Genomic DNA, 18,329 nt, shown 5'->3' with positions numbered 1-18,329 from the left:
TTTGCTGGATCGTCGTATTGATTCCTTTACAGACTGTAACCACCTATCTCACGGTTGTGAGACGTGGTTGTGGCTGAAATTTTACTGCGATTTCGCTGGAAGAGGGTGCAATTTTTCAGATTAGCACCCGCTCCCAACGAAATCCTGCGGTTGTCCTTATGACCAATTTTTAATTATATATATAGTGCTGCAGCGGATCTTGATTACACGCTTTTGAATTTTTCCTGAGATGAGGTCAATGGACACAATGGACACAGAAAGCTATCTACGGCGAGCACCCCAAAACGTTAGATCAACATGAAGTGGCCGTTTAAAAAATTAAATTGTTAATGACTAATTACATATTAACTTTTGGACAATCCACCCTCGAAATTCGTAACCAGGAGGTCAAAATACATTAAAAACACTTAGGTAAAGGCTGTTACCCCCATTGACCACGGTCAACCCCCTCCCCTCCTGGCTCCTAGACTATAGGATTAGTGATTGCGATACAGGACTAGGTTGTCAGCATCAAAAATGATCGCAAACACGTGTTACATCAAGAATTGATTGATCAATGCCGATTAAGTAAAGATATCAACGAATCCATCGAGAACATTATTGATGGCTATCGCGTAGTGACTCCGAGAGATTATACACACGGACATAATGATGTAGCGGGCATTCGACATCAACAACTTGCCCTAAACATAGGACTCTTAACATAATAGATGCCTTTTTATAGATAAATTCCAATACCCGTTTTAGAAAAAGAACATTAAATCTTATATTGAGATGTTACTATCCAAATCGACCAATCGACCTAATATCGTAATGCGAGAAAAAAAGGTGAAAGAGTCTACATCATCGACATTGCTCATGCATTTAAGCGAAATTTGTAGTAAACCTATACAACCAAGATCCATAAGTATATCGAGTTAAGGCACAAAGTGAAGACCATATAGAGAATTGTGAAGCATGCACCTATTTATTTATATATAACTCTCACAGAGTTCTTCTTAACACAGCCGAACATGAGGCGCTGAATATTTGATATTAATTGCAACACACACAGTTTGCGGGCAACAGCAGTTAAAAAAACGATTTTTTGGAAAAATTGGATCTTTTATTTTCTTTAATTTTTCAATAGATAGCTTCGAATATCCTCTATAAGTCCCGCGAATATAAATATGGGATTTCTCTAACTTTTCGAGAAAAATATTAAGTTTGTTGCCGGTTGAATACATCGCGCCTTCTACCGCTCTCTCTAACTTCCGTTCCAACTTCCCCCACTACATCAGCTTTGGCGCGTCTCTCACTATGGTGCGTTCCAGGGGACCGCCAGAGTGCACTCGGGTGCACTCTCAGCCGTTCCATAGCGCTAGGTGAGTGTTCGGATTCACGCGGGTGAACCGTTCAGAGATTACCAGGGTGAAGAGTACGGGTCACCCGATGGGTGGATATTTCAGAGATTACTAGGGTGAAGAGTACGGGTCACTCGATGGGTGGATATTTCAGCCACTGAAAATAGGTAGCTGATAGCGAGTGAATGATGAAATTTGCGGGAAGAGGTGGCAGGAAGTCTAAAGATAAGCACGTGTCAGTAAGCAGTGCGCTGTACTCACTGAGTTGACACTAAAGCTGCAGAGTGCGAAATGTAAAAAGTGACATATGTGCCGGAAATTTTGTGTAACTTTTTGTGTAACATAACCTCAATTATCTTTTGCCAAACAATACTCGCCAAATATCTAAATCTAAAAATACACCTACGACGCACCCGAAGTCGTTCATTCTACAGTGCCCCTTCCACTTTACCCTAGAAAACTCCGCCCACTTCTTTACTTCACCTACCAATTCACACGGGTCGTCATCTCGAACGTAACCCTGCAGGGTTCTCAGCTGTGTATAGAGACCCTACAAGAAAAGGGACTGGCCATTGGATGAAAACATTTCCGAAGATTACAGTGTGTGTATGTGTGTGTATACATGAGGCAGGTTGTGCAATGGTTGACCTACGACGGGTTTTCATGTGTTTACGAGTGCATCAAAAGCAAAACACTTAAAAAAAATAGAAAGCATAAAATAACGTGAGTATTACTAATTAAACATGGAATATGTAGAATAATTAAAACATTAAATGTCGACGATGATAAGTATTAGGCTGAGTTAAGGTTTGATTTTAAGTTTTCGAATTTCCAAAACTTATGAACTATGTGTTTGTAATGACAATTTTGTAAAATTTCATGTACAGAATAATTATTTTTGAATAATTATTAATAAATAATAATTATATCATTTAATAATAAATACATATTATAATAATATGGTAGCTCTAAGATTTATGGTTGCTCTAAAAAAGCATCCAGAGGTGACTGTTGTCACCTCCAACACTCGCAGCCGCTCGTAATTGTATACCTACAACATCACAGTGCGTCCTAACACCAACCACTACGGCTAAGGCGTCCCTGACTTTAAATATAAGCTGATTATGCGGTCCAGAGGTTGATGTGTACAAATAAACTTCTTCCATCAGAAGTTCTTGATACCTTTTAGGCCTGCAGAGTACCCTCATAGTATCCGCTTAGTGTCGCTTCCGTACCATGCAACAAAAAGTAAAAAAAAAAAAGCAAGATCAACTTTTATGTTGGTGAAATTCGGATTCTACATTAAAATTCCCATTAGAAGATCACGGAGTAACATCAATAGTTTTTTTATAACGGTAAAAAGTTTTTAAATATATAAGACGTATAACGCCTGTTGACTGCTACGATTCTAATGGGAACTTTGCGTAGAATCCGAATTCCATTAATTTAAAAATTGATCTTGCTGTTTTTTTTTAGTTTTTGTTGCATGATACGGAACGGATACTATGTGGATACATAGTCTATCGTAGCATTATCGTCGACCCCCTCTCCCTAAGGGGCCACGTGGTTTTTTTCCATTTCGTATAAAACGAAAATAAAACAAAAAAATATGAGTGGTAGTAACCACGCACGTGGTTGCGACCAGAATTTTCTTGCCTCGACTCGTTAACTAATGTAAACAAACAAAAATACTTTGGGAAGGGGCACTCGGTTCGGTTCGCAGGGATCGAATTTAGGACTCCGCACGCTATTTCAAAAAATTAGTAAGCTAGTTGTTTTATTATTATATTTTACATTTGAATATAAAACCACGTGGCTTGGGCACGTGCCCCCCCCCATGTAGACCAGCGTGGATTTCCATAGACCCCCCCCCCCAAGCAACCCTACCGGACGTTCAATCGCTCCGGTAGGGGATCCCCATCTGTTCCACAGTGATTAGCCAAAATTCCCCTCTAGATGTTATAAGGATGTAGCAAAACTCCTGTAAGTGGATGAGTCGCCATGGGTCATCGAGAAACTATTGATTCTTCCTGCCCAATCCCTCTCTATTCTGTATTCCCCTCCTTGCTTCTTATAACACCCGTAATTTGTCAACAATATCTTGCTTGATTGTCAGCAGCTTTTACAGGTTTGTTGTATGATGTTACATATTCCATTCGTGGGCGAAAATTCGGACCCTTTCTATAAATGAACGACCCGATGTTATGTGATCAATCACACACTGAACAAGGCACGCATTCTGACTTACCCATGCAATTACCTTGTTCAGTCGATGCACGCGTCTTCTGGTCTTCTGACCCATCGGCAGTTTTAGCCTTCGATTTGAATGAACCTAATCTCTCGTCACCATAAGCGTAAACTAGTCCACTGAAAGAAATGAATTGCTGATACAGTTATATTGCGGGTTAGATCAGCAATCCGTACGGCTGGAATAGACATACCGATGGCTGATCTAACGAGAAATATGATTGTACCAGCGATTCATTTCTTTCACTGTAGTTCATATTTGTATGTTATTTCTACACAAACTGCAACCAATTCTAAGAATGGATGGTAATATTTAAGGTTTCGTAGCGGAATTAGAAATTTGTAAATGAAAATCATCAATTATTAAAGAAAAGCTAACAAATTTGGAAAATGCACGGTTACGTTTAGGGTTTATCAACTAAAATTGGCATTTTGAACAAAAAATCGTAAGGTATTGAGAAAATTTGGTTAATTTCGAGGATTGAAGCTAATGTATGGGGTATCAATACCAAAATTTATGTTTTGGAACAAAAATCATGAATTATTGATGAAAGCCCTACCAATAGAAATCTCAGAGTATATGTCAAAGTTTCTCAAGGCTCTCAGAAGCTCTGAGATTTTCTCTGCAGGCACTGAGGTAGATATATTTAAAGGTCCAGGTAGCTCGCTTAAATGTTTTGAAGGCTTTAAAATATCCTTTCCGAAATTGAAATAAAAATACGCTCATAAATAACAAGGAGAGTGACTATCTCAATAGAGCACTGGTCGACCGAAGGAACCGAAATGACCCTCTACAAAGTACCCGTAAAGACCCCATTGGGTCCCCATCCGGTTCCTTTTTAAAAAACTCAAAAAAACAGCACGATCAACTTTTTAACTGCTGAAATTCAGGTTCTATGTTAAAATTTGTATCAGAAACTCACGGAATAATCGCAATACTTTTTCTTGCAGCGTTAAAACTTAAAAAAAAAATACCTGTCATTTACAATGGCCGAAGGCGCCTTCAAGTGCATCTTCTTGTAGTAGTAGTTAATAAGCGTTCCGTCGGTATCTTTAAGAATTTTGTCTGGATTCTAGCGCCACGCAGTGGAATCCTCAGACAGCAATGCTGCCATACAAGTGAGAGAGAATTTTATTTTTAAACTTCGCGCGCAACATACTACTTGAACTATTATGGATGCGCTTGAAGTCACCTTCGACAAAAGATAATGATATTTTGAAAATTTTTTAACGCTGCAAAAAAAAGTATTGCGATTACTCCGTGAGTTTCTAATAGAAAATTTAACGTAGAATCCGAATTTCAAAAGTTTAAATGTTGATCTTGCTGTTTTTTTCAGTTTTATAAAAAGGAACCGAATGGGGACCCAATGGGGTCTTTACGAGTACTTTGCAGAGGCTCCTTTCGGTTCCTTCAGTCCGCCAGGGAGTAGCCGACACTCAAGGGTCATTTGTTAAGCTTTCGGATTTAAATTTAAAAGTAGATTTTTTCAAATTTTATAGTTAACAACCTAAAACATAATAATTCGGAAACTACGGGTTTCGATGATTTCAGATTTCTAACTTTTTTGTAAATGTTTAAAATTGGAATTAATACAACGTATCTCGTAAATGGAATGAGATACGCCAAAAAAAGACAATATTTTTAATTTAACTTAAGTGTTACATATTAGAAGGTATAAAAGTTATATTTATAAATAAGCATAATAATAAATTCCAGAAATTAAAAAAAAGTGTAAATAATTTGAAGAAAAATTTAAAAAGGGAATCGGGTTGGCGACCGGAAGCAACTGTATATAATTACAGATAGCCTCAAACGGGCCAGGCTATTCGCCTGAGAATACTCCGAGATTTCTACCGGTAGGTTAAATTTCATTCACACCTTACGATTCTTTCTTTCAAATACCAAATTCAGTTAAGGTACCCCCAACATAACTTTAATTTCTTATAATTTGTTATCTTTCATCAAAAATTCATGATTTTTGTCTCAAAATATATATTTTCGTTGAGAAAAGCGAAGCCTAAACTTATATACGAGAAAATTGTTATATTTGATTCTGCAATAATTGATTATTTTTATATTCAAATTTTAAATTCCGCTACAAAACCTGGAACACAATCGCAACTGAGATTTATTTTTTCAAATTGAAATTTATTTGTAAATATCAAATTCACCTCAACCTTTACTTATTTGAGCAACTTTTACTTATTTGAGCAACTTTGTAATTTCGCGCGTGGATCCGAATCCATTTGTATCCAATCTAAAGTACAAATTCAGGAATATAACTCCACTTGAATACCTTACGCGACGAGGAGCCAAGCCACCTTCTCTTTTATCTGGATCTTTGCGTTATCTAGAAAATCATAGGTAAGACTGTATGTTATCAAGTCTACTCAGCCAATTTCAGTTCTTTACTTTTGTTGAACCAACATTTAGTTTTCTTTCGATCCTGATGAAGACTTCAAAAATTGTAAACAAACACTATTTAGTATAAACCACGGAGTAATAATAAGGAGACCGATTTCCGTACATACGTTCTAACTGCGGTAACTGTACATTTACTGTCAGACTTAAGCGTTTAAAGCCATTGCTTACAACGAAGGGGCCATGCGCACTGATTTGCTATCTCTTTTCTCCCGCGAGAAGTGTGCGAGTGAGTGCCAATGCTTGGAAACCACAATAACGGCTGAAATTGAGGTTATAGCAATTTTTTTCAAAGTCAAGTAAACTTAAACGTTAGAAATTTGAAAAATAAACATCTAACTAAAAATCTAGCTTGAAGTTTTTTTTTTAATTTTCCCGAAATAAAAAAATATGTTACCTAATATTATACTGTCACCTTATTCAATCTGCACATTTCATGTCATTTAATGATTGCAATTAAATGTGTATTACTTACCCATAGCTTCCAGGTCATAATTTGTTAACTTATTTCTGTACAAAAACAAAAAAATAAATAAGCACGAATATGAACAAACTCGATTGACAATATTTACTAGAAGATAAACTCAGTTTTTAATTGTCATTAAATACGGTACTCACGCGCACACTTCTTGTGGGAGAAAAGGAGATACTAAATCACAGTGCACTTGTCCCCTTTGTTGTGATCGTTTTCTTCAGATATCTAAGTCTGGCAGTAAATGTACAGTCACGACAGTCAAAACTCGGGACGCTTTGTACAGCATGATCGGTCTTCTTATTATTACTCAGTGGTATAAACTAAACAAAACGCTGACTGTGTATTCAGTACGTGCAGGCGAGTGCTTTTTTGTTTAAAATAATTTAAATAAAGTGAGAAGATTAAAAAAATTAATACTTTGAGGATTTTTAAATTTATGAAGGATACTTTTTCTGTAAACATAGATGCAGTCGTTTAACATATCAATTATGTCAAACACATATTTACGTAAAAGAAATTTTATCTTTCGTCAGATAAACTTGCTACAGCGTTTTTATCTAATTGAAAGATAAAATTCATTCCGGAGGTTGACAGTGTTAGTATATAAGTTATAATTATAAAATATTTATAATGAGATAATTCATCAATTTAAAAAAGTTTTAATTAATTGAGGAAAATTTAAAAAAGGGATTTGGGTTGGTGACAGCCGTTATTATATTAACCAAAATATTAGAAATTATAGCGTAAAGATAAAGAGTCATAATTCATAAAAGTTTTCTCTGTGTATAAGTTATAGAGAAAGCGATATTTTCATAATATTACTCCCGGGCGGTTCGTTCCTTACCGGGCCTACTAATTTCACTAATTTAATATATCACTTACGTTTTGCATATATAATTAGTGTCTTTATATGAATTAGGCATAATTTGTGCGTTTTATCAGTGTCTTTTTCGTCCTAAAATTAGCCATTTATATAATATAACCTCAAATTCCAGACGAGCAAAACTTGCAATTCATACCTGGTTTACATAACGTTTCATATATGTACGAGGAAAATGTCTTTTTATCCCAGTTACAAAATATACTAAGAATGGACCGTATGATACACTAATATTGTAGATGTGTATTACGAACTTGTAACCATATTGATAGGACCGGTCCCAGCGACAGGAAAGAGGATCTTCGCATTCACATCGTATTCAGCATCGAGAGTGATTTCTTTAAAGATTAGTTCCACATTGATCTGTTGTTTCTCCAAGTCCAAATTTAGTTTCTTTATCTTGAAATTCGATAGTCCATATAGTTTTATATCACGGGCAGATGCTTTGAAGTTTGGTAAGTCAACGAGTTTCATACTATCTATAATCATGGGCTCCAAAGGAGGAACATTAATTTCTGGAATCCCATTCCGCAGTTCATTTATTACAGCCCCAACAGAATTTTGGATGCATTCATTTAGTTGAGGGTTTCGTCGGCCACAAGTTTGAATATATGGTGCTGTAAATTAAAAATTAAAAGTTAAACAAAATGCATGGCAGTGTTCCTGGTAATAAGCGTTGAATGGAGAAAAATTAATATTTTTAGATTTGAGCGTGAAAGTGAAGATTATTTTATTCTTTTGAAAGCGCAATTTTCCATCTGTCTAAAATTTTGTATTAAAAGAATAGGGTATCTCAGAAACTAATTCATTTCTGTTGCCATAGCAACCGTCGCAAAATTGCATATACCTTAAAAGAGAACGTGTTTTTCATATATTTAATTCCTTCTAATTGTATCCACAGGCACGCTTCACGGAGATATCTTTAATTCCTACTAATCAGTTCAAAAACTATGTGTAATAAATTCTTCTAATTCCCTCATATGGAATATAAGTTTTGAAATTTTAATTCTAAAAAATTCAAAGCTGCCTCTCTAGAGTTGAAATTATTTAAATTCACACATTTAAATAGATTTCCATAATGCATTTTTTTAACACATTTAAATTAATTATTAAAATATCAATATAAATTTGATAATTTTTTCGAATTTCCAAGTTATAAAAAGATTTAATAATGAAAAAATAGGTTAAATAAATGCTTTAGTTGAACTTTACTAAGTCGATTGAGAGGAATGGGATTTGCACTTTTTCTGTTCCCATTGGCAGATTCTTAGACGACGGAAAAATCGCTGATTCATAGGAATACAAATTCTTAATTTTTCGGCATTTAACGCTTATTAGCGGATTTATGAGACGTATAAGCCGCACACCCGATTCGCTTCGATTATCAATCAATATCATTTACTCCCATTGAAAAACAACGTAAAATTGGTCTTATCGGTTGTGAGAAGTAAAAAAAGTTTTTGTTAATTTTGGAAATCTATAAAATAATAATAAAGCGGTGCAGTGATAAAAGTTAAAAGCAAAGCTTATTTATTTTGAAACCGATTTGAGTACACGCAAAAAATGACTAGATCTAAGAAAAGAGGTTTTATTTTTAGAGGATGTGGTTCAAAGGCAAAAACATCTTGTTTTGATTCAAGGGTGTAATTTTATTTGGCGATATTTTTCCAACACAAAAAAAATATTTGCTTCGAACTTTATGTAACAGAATTGTTACCGTAAGATAGCACTCGGTGCCACCTAGTGCTATCTCTCTTTGCTGAAACCGCTCCCGGAAGGAAGGCCTACCACCATCACGACGGTGGTTGTCAAGGTGTTCGCGTAAGAAAATACGTATGCAGTATCCTGGAAACGGCTCACGCACGAGCCGTTCGTGCACACACGTGTTTACGGAGAAAGTGTAGCATTTATCATTGTGAAAAAAGCCGGTATTGAAAGCTATTTTAGAAAGTAATATTTTTTAAATATTTTGAATATCTCGGACAAGCTTCTTAGTTACTTATGTGTAATTTGTGGATAACATAATGTAATAAATATAAATATAATTAAATAGTATAAACAACCAAATTGGAAACGTGCCAAACTTCTGCTTCGCGAGCGGCGGTCCGATAGGTGAATGGTACGTTAGCAGCTCGCACCGTAGTAGCATGATACACAGTGGGACGAAAATCACGACTCTGGACAAATTGATGTCCGGCCTACAGTTTTCATCCGATTCAAACGGTTTTTTAACCCTAGACTGGTAAACTGAGCTGGCTCATCCTCTAATGGTAAACTGGGGTTTCGCTACAACCCAAACTTGTACCGTGGCACAATGCTTTTTATGTGCAGTAAAACAACTTTAATATAGCGAATTTTCTTCCTTTTTTTGTGTAGAAAACAATGGTAATAATAATATGCTCTTAATTTTTCAGAAAATGTTGAATAATTTGGTAAATATAAAAAAAACCCTGAAAATTCCGCAAAAATCTATGTTTAATCTACAGCGGAGCAATTAGAGCACAGGACGGCCCTGTGATCCTCACAAACTGCATGATGACATTGTTCTCAGAAAGTTGTTGTTTCTGTCCACAACTCGAGGACACAGAACAAATCGCGCCTGTTTTTTGTCTATTTGAGCACTTATTGGTGCTTACTGACAGATGGTCCAGCAGCATTCGCATCATCAATCTTGAAAGAAATGTATCAATGTAAATAGAAATCAAGAGATCCAAAGATTCAAAGAAACAAGAAAAATATATCTTACATCTGACTCTTCTTGATCAACAGCAGCAGAAGTTGGTTCGAATGCTGGATCATCGGCGCCCTCCTTCGATTCCGTGTCCGAAAACGCTTCCTCGCTTTCTGTTTCGTCATCTGACGGTTGATCAAGTGCGAAAATTTGCGCTCTGCGATCCAAATTTTCTGTTACTACAGACAGGCTGCGCAATTGGTAGTGAGAAGCCATTTTCTGAAGAAAATTTGATCCTTATTACGTATAATGATTTTTTAACGGTTATACATATATATAAAGAAATTTATTTTAAAACTTTTGAATTACAAATTCATACTTAAAACGTCCAAATAAAATCCTTATACTATCCGACTGAAATTTACTACATCTTAATTTTTTGGTATTTTTACATTAAAAAAATTTTGTAAACTTAGAACTTTTAAATTCATGCTTAAAATATCTATTTGAACTGATTCAACAAAAAAACTGAAATTCACTTACCCACTCAATTTTAGAACGTGAATGGTAAACCGGGGTGCAGCGCAACCCCACACGGTATTCACTGCTGCACAGAACTCGCACCAAACACTAACGCGTTCGTTCGTTGACCGAGGTCGACTGCCAAATAGTTAAAGTGAATTATGGTTAGGGTCCTACACCAACCTGCAATTGCCCTTAGTCAGGAGCGTACTTTGAACTTTGACTGGGGTGTCGTGGAACCCCGGTTTACCAATCTAGGGTTAAAAATTAAAGCTGATGAAAATCCGCATGATCTTATCAGAGCATGTATTTAAATTGAGGCTCTATTTTTTTTTTAATTTCTGGACAAAAATGAATTTTTTTTTTTACTTTTCAAGAGTACCATTTTCAAGAGAATACTCAGGTTCGTCCCCAAATACCTATAATGAGTGGAAAAACTATCCAGTACAATTTTCCAGTCCTGCAGGATAAATTAAAAAATGTATTTAATTTGATATAAACAAATAAGTGGATGAAAATGGTTTCATATGGTTTTACGTAGTATGGTCCCTTGATTCTCACAGGATTTCCTCAATTGATCAACAAAAATAATTTTTGTGTCACACTTGTGAGGATTCATGGATAAACAATCATTATTTAAAAAAAATAAAGAAAACAATTTTCGACTTCAGCTATTGTTGCGAAAAGAATGATCATTTTCCATGGAATTAGCTCAATTGAGCTCTTGAATGATACTCACTTATCATATCTGCTCATATAATAACAATTCGCAATTTTTCAAACGATCTTAGTTAACAATTCCATTATTCGGCTATTTTTCATTACACAAACTCCGGTCTTGGGATGTATTTAATTGTTAATGACTGATCGTATTTTCTTGTGCGAACACCTTTAAGACCAACCTCTTAATAGTCGCTCAATTCTCGTTGAGGAACTTATCGCCCGTCAGCACCCGCCACGGGCTGACTGTCGCACATCTAAATCTAAGTGGCAATGAATCGCCTTCCTTCATTTTAAGCACTTCCTTCGGGTTTCATTGTGTCTTAGTCCAATTCTCTGCATTCCAAATACCATTTCCCTCCACGGGATTACCACCCTAATACCTGATGCCTAACCTAAGAATGCCACACTTTCCCCTTCCAAAAAATCAAACCTGGCGAAAAAGACCAAAATTCATACTGAAAATTTACACGATTACTTCAAAACTAATATTATTGAACTATTAAAATATTTTTGCTTGATTTTGATCCATATTATTTGCAATCTGCCTGAATTTACCTGCATTGTTTATACATGAAATTATTTTGTATATGTTCATATTGATAATTAACATACGAGTTGATTTATACGTGCTATGATTTTCAAGTAAACTCAAAATTTGTATAGTATTGGCTGAAAATTTCTCTCGATATTTCTCGTGTGCTTGCCTGCGATATTAAATATATATATATAATTAAAAATTGTCATAAGGACAACCCCAGGATTTCGCCGGGAGCGGGTGCTAATCTGGAAAATTGCACCCGCTCCCAGCGAAATCGCGGTGAAATTTCAGCTACAACCACGTCACACGACCGTGAGATAGGTGGTTACAGTCTGTGAAGGAATCAATACGACGATCCAGCAAAAGCCTCATGCACCCTAAGAACATGGAGCGATCCAAGGACAACCGCCTTTTGCATTTTGCCCACAAGTGTTTTAGCATATTGTTGACAAGCAGGTCTCGATACCTCTCTTTCTTTTCATTCTCCTTGGTTATGATGTTTTTGTCGGCTGGTGTCGAAAATTCAATAACGAACAGGTTCGCTTCTCAAAGTCAAGAAGAACCATGTCAGGCCTCGTGTGAGCAACAGAAACAATTGTTGAGAATATAAAGTTCCAGTATATGCGGCATTTCCCATTCTCGACAATTGACTTAATGTCCCTAGGAGCATTTAGAGGAGCGATATTAAGGTTAATGCCGTAAGAGTGACAGAGATGGTAATAAAGCACTCTTAGTGCAGCTAAATGCTCGGGGTGTGCATGGCACGCCCTGCAGCTATCATCGGGAATGTCTTGGCTCAAAATGTGGCGACGGTATTTTTAGGTGGAAATGACACCGCCTTGGCATGCAAAGATGAAACCCTCCGTACCAAACTTCAATCCGGGAGATTTAAAGAAAGCAAACGTTAACTCACAAGACATTGACTGATCCTTCACATTTCTGTGGAAGATACCGTGCATCCTCTTATCGAGGAGCTGTTCACGAAACTTTTTCTCTTGTGCTTTCTTAATCCGGGCTTTCAGAAGTGATCACTCGGGACAGATAAGATTTGATGAATTTTGCTCACCCCTAATACTGAAGTCAAGTCTGAGTGTTTCAGCAGCCTCCCCCGCTGCTTTGTACAGAAACGCTCCTTTGCCCACTTCTTCGTGATTCCTGACCATTTTAAGAAGAGGGTCTCTTCCATTTGCAACTTTATGTGCTGTACCCAGAATAATCCTGTTGTGAAGACATTCAAGACTCAATATTCCGCGACCCCCTTGACGGCGTGAGATGTACAGTCGCGGAACGGAAGACTTAAGATGCATGCTTTTGTTCATGTGCATAACCTTTGTGGTCCCGATATCCAGGGATCTAAGCTCGTTCTACGTCCATGGATCTACTCCAAATGAATAGAGTAGTACCGGGACGGCAAGCATGTTCGTTGCAGATACTTTGTTCTTCGCCGACAGTTCGGAAGACCAAATCTGTTGGATGAGACGTTTGTATCTGCTTTGGAGAGTATCCTTTATAGATGTCAACCCAAATTCCATTCCAATTTCCTTAGTATATCGTTCGACAATCCCCAGAGCTAGATGCAGTTGCTCTCTGTTTTTAGCATAGATCTTAAGATCGTCCATGTAAAATACATGAGTGACCTTGTACTTTCGATCTGCAGGTTTGCTGCACAAGTACCCGTCGGAATGGCGAAGTGCTAGAGATAGTGGCAATAATGTAAGATAAAAGAGGAGTGGGCTCATGGTATCGCCCTGAAAGACACCTCTCTGAAAGGTGACCTTGTTAGTTGTCACACGATTTTTTTCCAGATCAGATAGTAAATCTGGTTTTCCAAAGCGGCATCAATCTCTCTATTCAGCCAACTATTTGCGGATGAACCTTTAAGATTTCCAAAAGACAGATGATAAGTCTATGGGAGGTCGTATCGAAAGCTTTCGGATAATCAATCCAGGCCATCAATAGGTCACGCTGGTAGAATGCTGCATCTTTGCAGACACATTTATCGATGAGCAGGTTCTCCCGACATCCGGCTACGCCTTTCTTTGAGCCTCGTTGTTCATACATTTCTTGCCACACAGGTTCAATTGCCTGAACAATCCTATCATTTAGGATAGCCGTGAATATCTTATAAAGTGTGTTCAGACAAGTTATTGGCCTGTAATTCTTCGGGTCAGCTAAGTCGCCTATTTTCGGCAGGAGTATTGTGCGACCTTCCACCAACCACTCTGGAATCGGCTCTTCCGGCTTCAAATATGAGGTGAAAAGACGGGCCAAATGCTGATGGGTTGAAGAAAACTTCTTCCACCAGAAGGTTTGGATACAATCTGGTCCCGGTGCGGAATAGTTCTTCATCCCTCTTAATACTTTTTTCACCTCCTCGGTAGTGATGGGTGGGCATTCTTTATCTGGTTTTATGAGGGCACCACATAACTCCTTGAAGCTATTTATATTTTCTGAGTCTTCGTCCAGTCTATGCTGAACTTCGTAGACTTCTCTTCAAAATACTTCGACCCCCTCTGGTTTGGGTGGGTGTTCGACAGTAACTGGAGGGTCTTGGAAGAGTCGAGATGGGTCAGAAAGAAACTGTTGATTTTCTCTGACCCAACCTCTCCCTCCGCTCTAGACTTCTCTTAGCATCAGATAGTATCCGTATTCTCTCAACAATATGCTGCCTGATGGTCAGCAGCTTTGACTTGTGTGTGTGATAACGGGTCCGGAGTTCGCGCGCGAACTTTCGAACCTTGGCGGTAAAATTACTACCAGATGTGATGTAGTCAATCACACACTGAATGCGGGACGCGTACTGTCTTACCCAGCCTACATTTATGACAAGTTGATGCATTCGCCTTATGGGCTAATAATCAACCGTTGGTTTTGTTTTACGATTTGCATCGGCCAAAGCTCTCGCTGCATTATACACACAATAATTGATAGCCCAGAGGTCGGATTCTCCGGAAAAATGTCCACGAAGCTCGTCATCCATTTCAGCCAGATCTTTAGGCTTGAGAGGAACCTTAGTGTTGATGTTTCTCCGGGTCGTAAAGCATCGCTTTTCATCTATTGGATGCCTGCCCGCGGTTGGTCTTAGTGTCGCCTCTCTTTCTCTGTTGCCGGCTTGTTCTAGCTGTGGTGTAGTAGGTGTTCCGCTTACATAGCCCCTTTTACGGAGTAGTTCAGCACGGTTTCGCAGACATTGCTGCGAAAAGTGCCATAGCTCCGGGTGCTTCTCGCACCACAGAGCATGCAGCCGTGCCATGTTACCCCGTTCAGAAGTCACAGTCGCATCGTAGCACTCTAGCAAGTCGTGATTCAGACGCTCCGTCCATTCAAAGGTCGCGAGATGCCGCCGATCCATTGCATTGAATCCACTTTCATTGGCTCCCCCAGCTCTAGATTGGTCGGCATTGTTGGCCGACCGATTGTCGGGAGCCCTGCGCGTTTTGTTGTTTTTAACCGCACTTACTACAACTATGTTGGGTGTTGTCATTGTTGTTCCCACGAGAAGCTAGGGAAAGGGGTTCGTCCATCCCTGTAGAGCCCCGCATGCAAGGATAAGGCTGCGTACTCTGAGAGGTCGCTCTGTATCCCAGAGTCACCATTCTAGACACCTCACTCAGGTGCCATTCAGCTTTCGGCACGGTTTTCACACCTCCGGTTGGGGGTTAATTCCTTCGGGACCACCCCTGGACAATTGTCCGCGACTGCCTTTTTATTTTTGTAAACATATTCAGCAGAAACCCTTGGTACAGGGACCCTCTATCCGCAACCCGAGGACGCGTTCGGTGGCTTTGTCACAGGCCCTTCGGTTTGATTCTGGAGGAATAAAAACTGAACCGAAATATATATATAGTTTGAATTTTGCGAAGACTTATAGCAGAAACAAATTTAAAAAATTTCTTTTTGAGAAAATTCACAAAAGTGATTCAGTTTTTAGTAGTAATAACGAAATATAACGAATATAACGGATAACGAAAATATATTATCGAAGCCGAAACACATTTTCTGAGAATTAAAATTCAAGAAACCGGAAATTATTAAGAGAAGAATGAAACCTGAAAAGAAAAGCATAAATTTTGATCATAGCTGAATATTTAAATCAGCTAACTGGCCAAAGGGTGCTGGCGCTGTATGGAGTGCACATAGGACGGCCAGATTATGCGATATATCGCAAATTGGACAATTTGATTTAGCCGTCCTGCGACGGAAATAAACTGATTTTCTAACTTTCGAGTAATTGAGTGACTAATTAATATTTTAATTAAAACACCCAATTCAAACTGAAACTTGCTCTTGTATAGGGTGTCCTAGCTACATGAATGCCAACGCAATTAAAAAAATTTTTTAACTGAGATCAGGGAAATGAAAGTTACAGTAGCGAACCCTACGGTTGTGGAAAGCGATCAGGATAGCTTAGATTTGAAAGGTGTGGTTGTATATTTAATCCAGAATATTGACTCGAATCTTGTCACAAGTAAACCTCCTATTAAAAATGCGATCTCAACCACATCCCAAAATACGGACAATATTCCAAAAGTGATCAATAGGTCGCGAAAGGGATTTAGCGATAAAACATGGAAACCCCAAAGACTATAGTAATATGTCAACCAGAGATAGATTGACTCAAATAATTACATAAACAACAACAATTAGGATAAGAAAACCGCCACCACAGGACAATACTAAAATTCCGAAAGAACATTCGAATCAATAGATAACACATTCTTTTGGAGTTACGAATATTTACTCATAATTCGCGCGTCAATCCCAATAGATCATTTTAAAAAATGAAGCAACGAAACTGTTAAACGTGATTCCTTTTTAGAAAATAATACACAGTTCATTTTAGAATCTGATGCACTTTTAAAAAGTGCAGAGTACAACGAATTTAAGAACAAAGGAAAAGATTTTCTAAACAAAAGGAAGAAAAGAAAAATAATTTAAGGCTTCGATTAGATCCATCACCTAATAGCTCTTTTGAAAGCAGAAGAGAAATTGTAGAGCCAAGCTATAGGAAAAATAAATGCGAATCTCGCAACAGAAATTTCGTGCAATTAAATTTAAGGGAAAATTGCATAGAACCTCGCCAACTCTCTTACAATGATAATGAAACTCGTAGAAGAATAAGAAATAATAATTTAAAATTACAAGATAACGATAACAGTCAACCATTAGAGGATAGAATTAACTCAAGATGAAACAGATAACGCAGACTCCGAACAGCAAATAAAAGGTCAAAGAGATGTTCACAAATTCACATTGGCAACACAGATACAGAGTATGAATCCGATAATCAAATAAATGAAGGGTCCGCGGTCTAAATCTATTAGCTGACATTTCAGAAATTTAACCATCTGGTCAGCAGCTGGGTCAAAAATCACCCGGAGCGATTTGAAAAGTGAAGTTTCTGAAAAAGGAAACGTCGCAGGGGCAGAGCAAATATTCTGATAATTAGGGGAAAAATTAGGTAGATCTGCAGGGCTTAATGGAGTTCCTAATTCAACCCTGGTTTTCGTATAGGCCGGATGGAAAGTGAAAAACGGGTACAGCGTGCATTGTTTGTCAGGTACCTATCTGCCGGGACCAACCGTCGCGCAGTATGCACTTTAAACATATTTTAAAAAATGATTAAATTTGTGGGCCATTAATGACGCAGTTGGTCAGCAACGTTGATCCAGAAAATGCTGATGACCAGAGGGTTAACGCGCCGGAGTGAAATCGTTGATATTTTTGCAATTTTCAATATTTTTTAAAACATTACATGTTTTTTGTTCATTTACTAGCGAAAAATAATAAACGTTAGTTTTTTAACATTTGAAATAAAATTGAACGTTATATGGGGCATTATTCCTCAACTGCCCCAACTCAAAAAGTCATGTTTTTCGATTGTCTCTAAATTCTGGGAATATGTTCGCCTACCCAACAGTAGTTAATCCACAAACTTATAGACCAGTATTACCAACCCTCCCCAAGTGAGGGGGGGGGGGTTGAATTTTCAACCCCAATGCCTGCAGGGGTAGTTTCAAACGCCTGTAACTTCCTTTCTAATTACGCGATTTAAAATTTTTATAAGGGTTTTGGAAAGTGCTTTTTACACGCTTTCATCCTATTTTATTATTTATAACAAAAAAAATTGTTTAAACAATGTTTTCTATAAATCAATTGTTTATTTAACTTTTTTCGCAATTTAGGCATCTACGATTTTTTTTAAATAGTCTCAAAAGAAAGCTTGACTTTTTTACTATGAAAAATGTCTAATAAGAAAATGGACAAATTGAAATTCATTGAGTTACAGAGCCGGTTGTAGAGGGAGTCCTCGCGCTCGCACTCGGGCGTTATGCGGCAGCATACAGCGGAACAGTTTTCAAGTATGCCATTTTTTTGTATTACTCACATTGATCCAAAATTGCCGGAAGTCATCGGAAAAAACTATTCAGTAATGTTAACGAGTAAGTTTGAAGAAGTTAAAAATTTTTAAAGTTATTATGAAAAAATATTAAGTAAAAAGCACTTT

At 37.5% G+C, this 18,329-nt stretch overlaps 1 protein-coding gene across 1 annotated transcript in view; it reads right to left on the bottom strand.

Annotated features, from left to right (window-relative positions):
• The window catches only part of LOC117167295, a 34,349-nt gene that overhangs the window by 6,973 nt on the left and 9,047 nt on the right, over positions 1–18,329 (bottom strand). Inside the window, exon 2 of the mRNA XM_033352126.1 lies at positions 7,622–7,984. Coding sequence (XP_033208017.1) covers positions 7,622–7,984 — 363 coding nt within the window. The remainder of the gene's footprint in view (positions 1–7,621; positions 7,985–18,329) is intronic.

This window comes from Belonocnema kinseyi, chromosome 1 (assembly GCF_010883055.1).
Source record: "Belonocnema kinseyi isolate 2016_QV_RU_SX_M_011 chromosome 1, B_treatae_v1, whole genome shotgun sequence".
NCBI classification, from domain to species: Eukaryota; Metazoa; Arthropoda; class Insecta; order Hymenoptera; family Cynipidae; genus Belonocnema; species Belonocnema kinseyi.
This window is presented reverse-complemented; position numbering and strand designations above follow the sequence as displayed.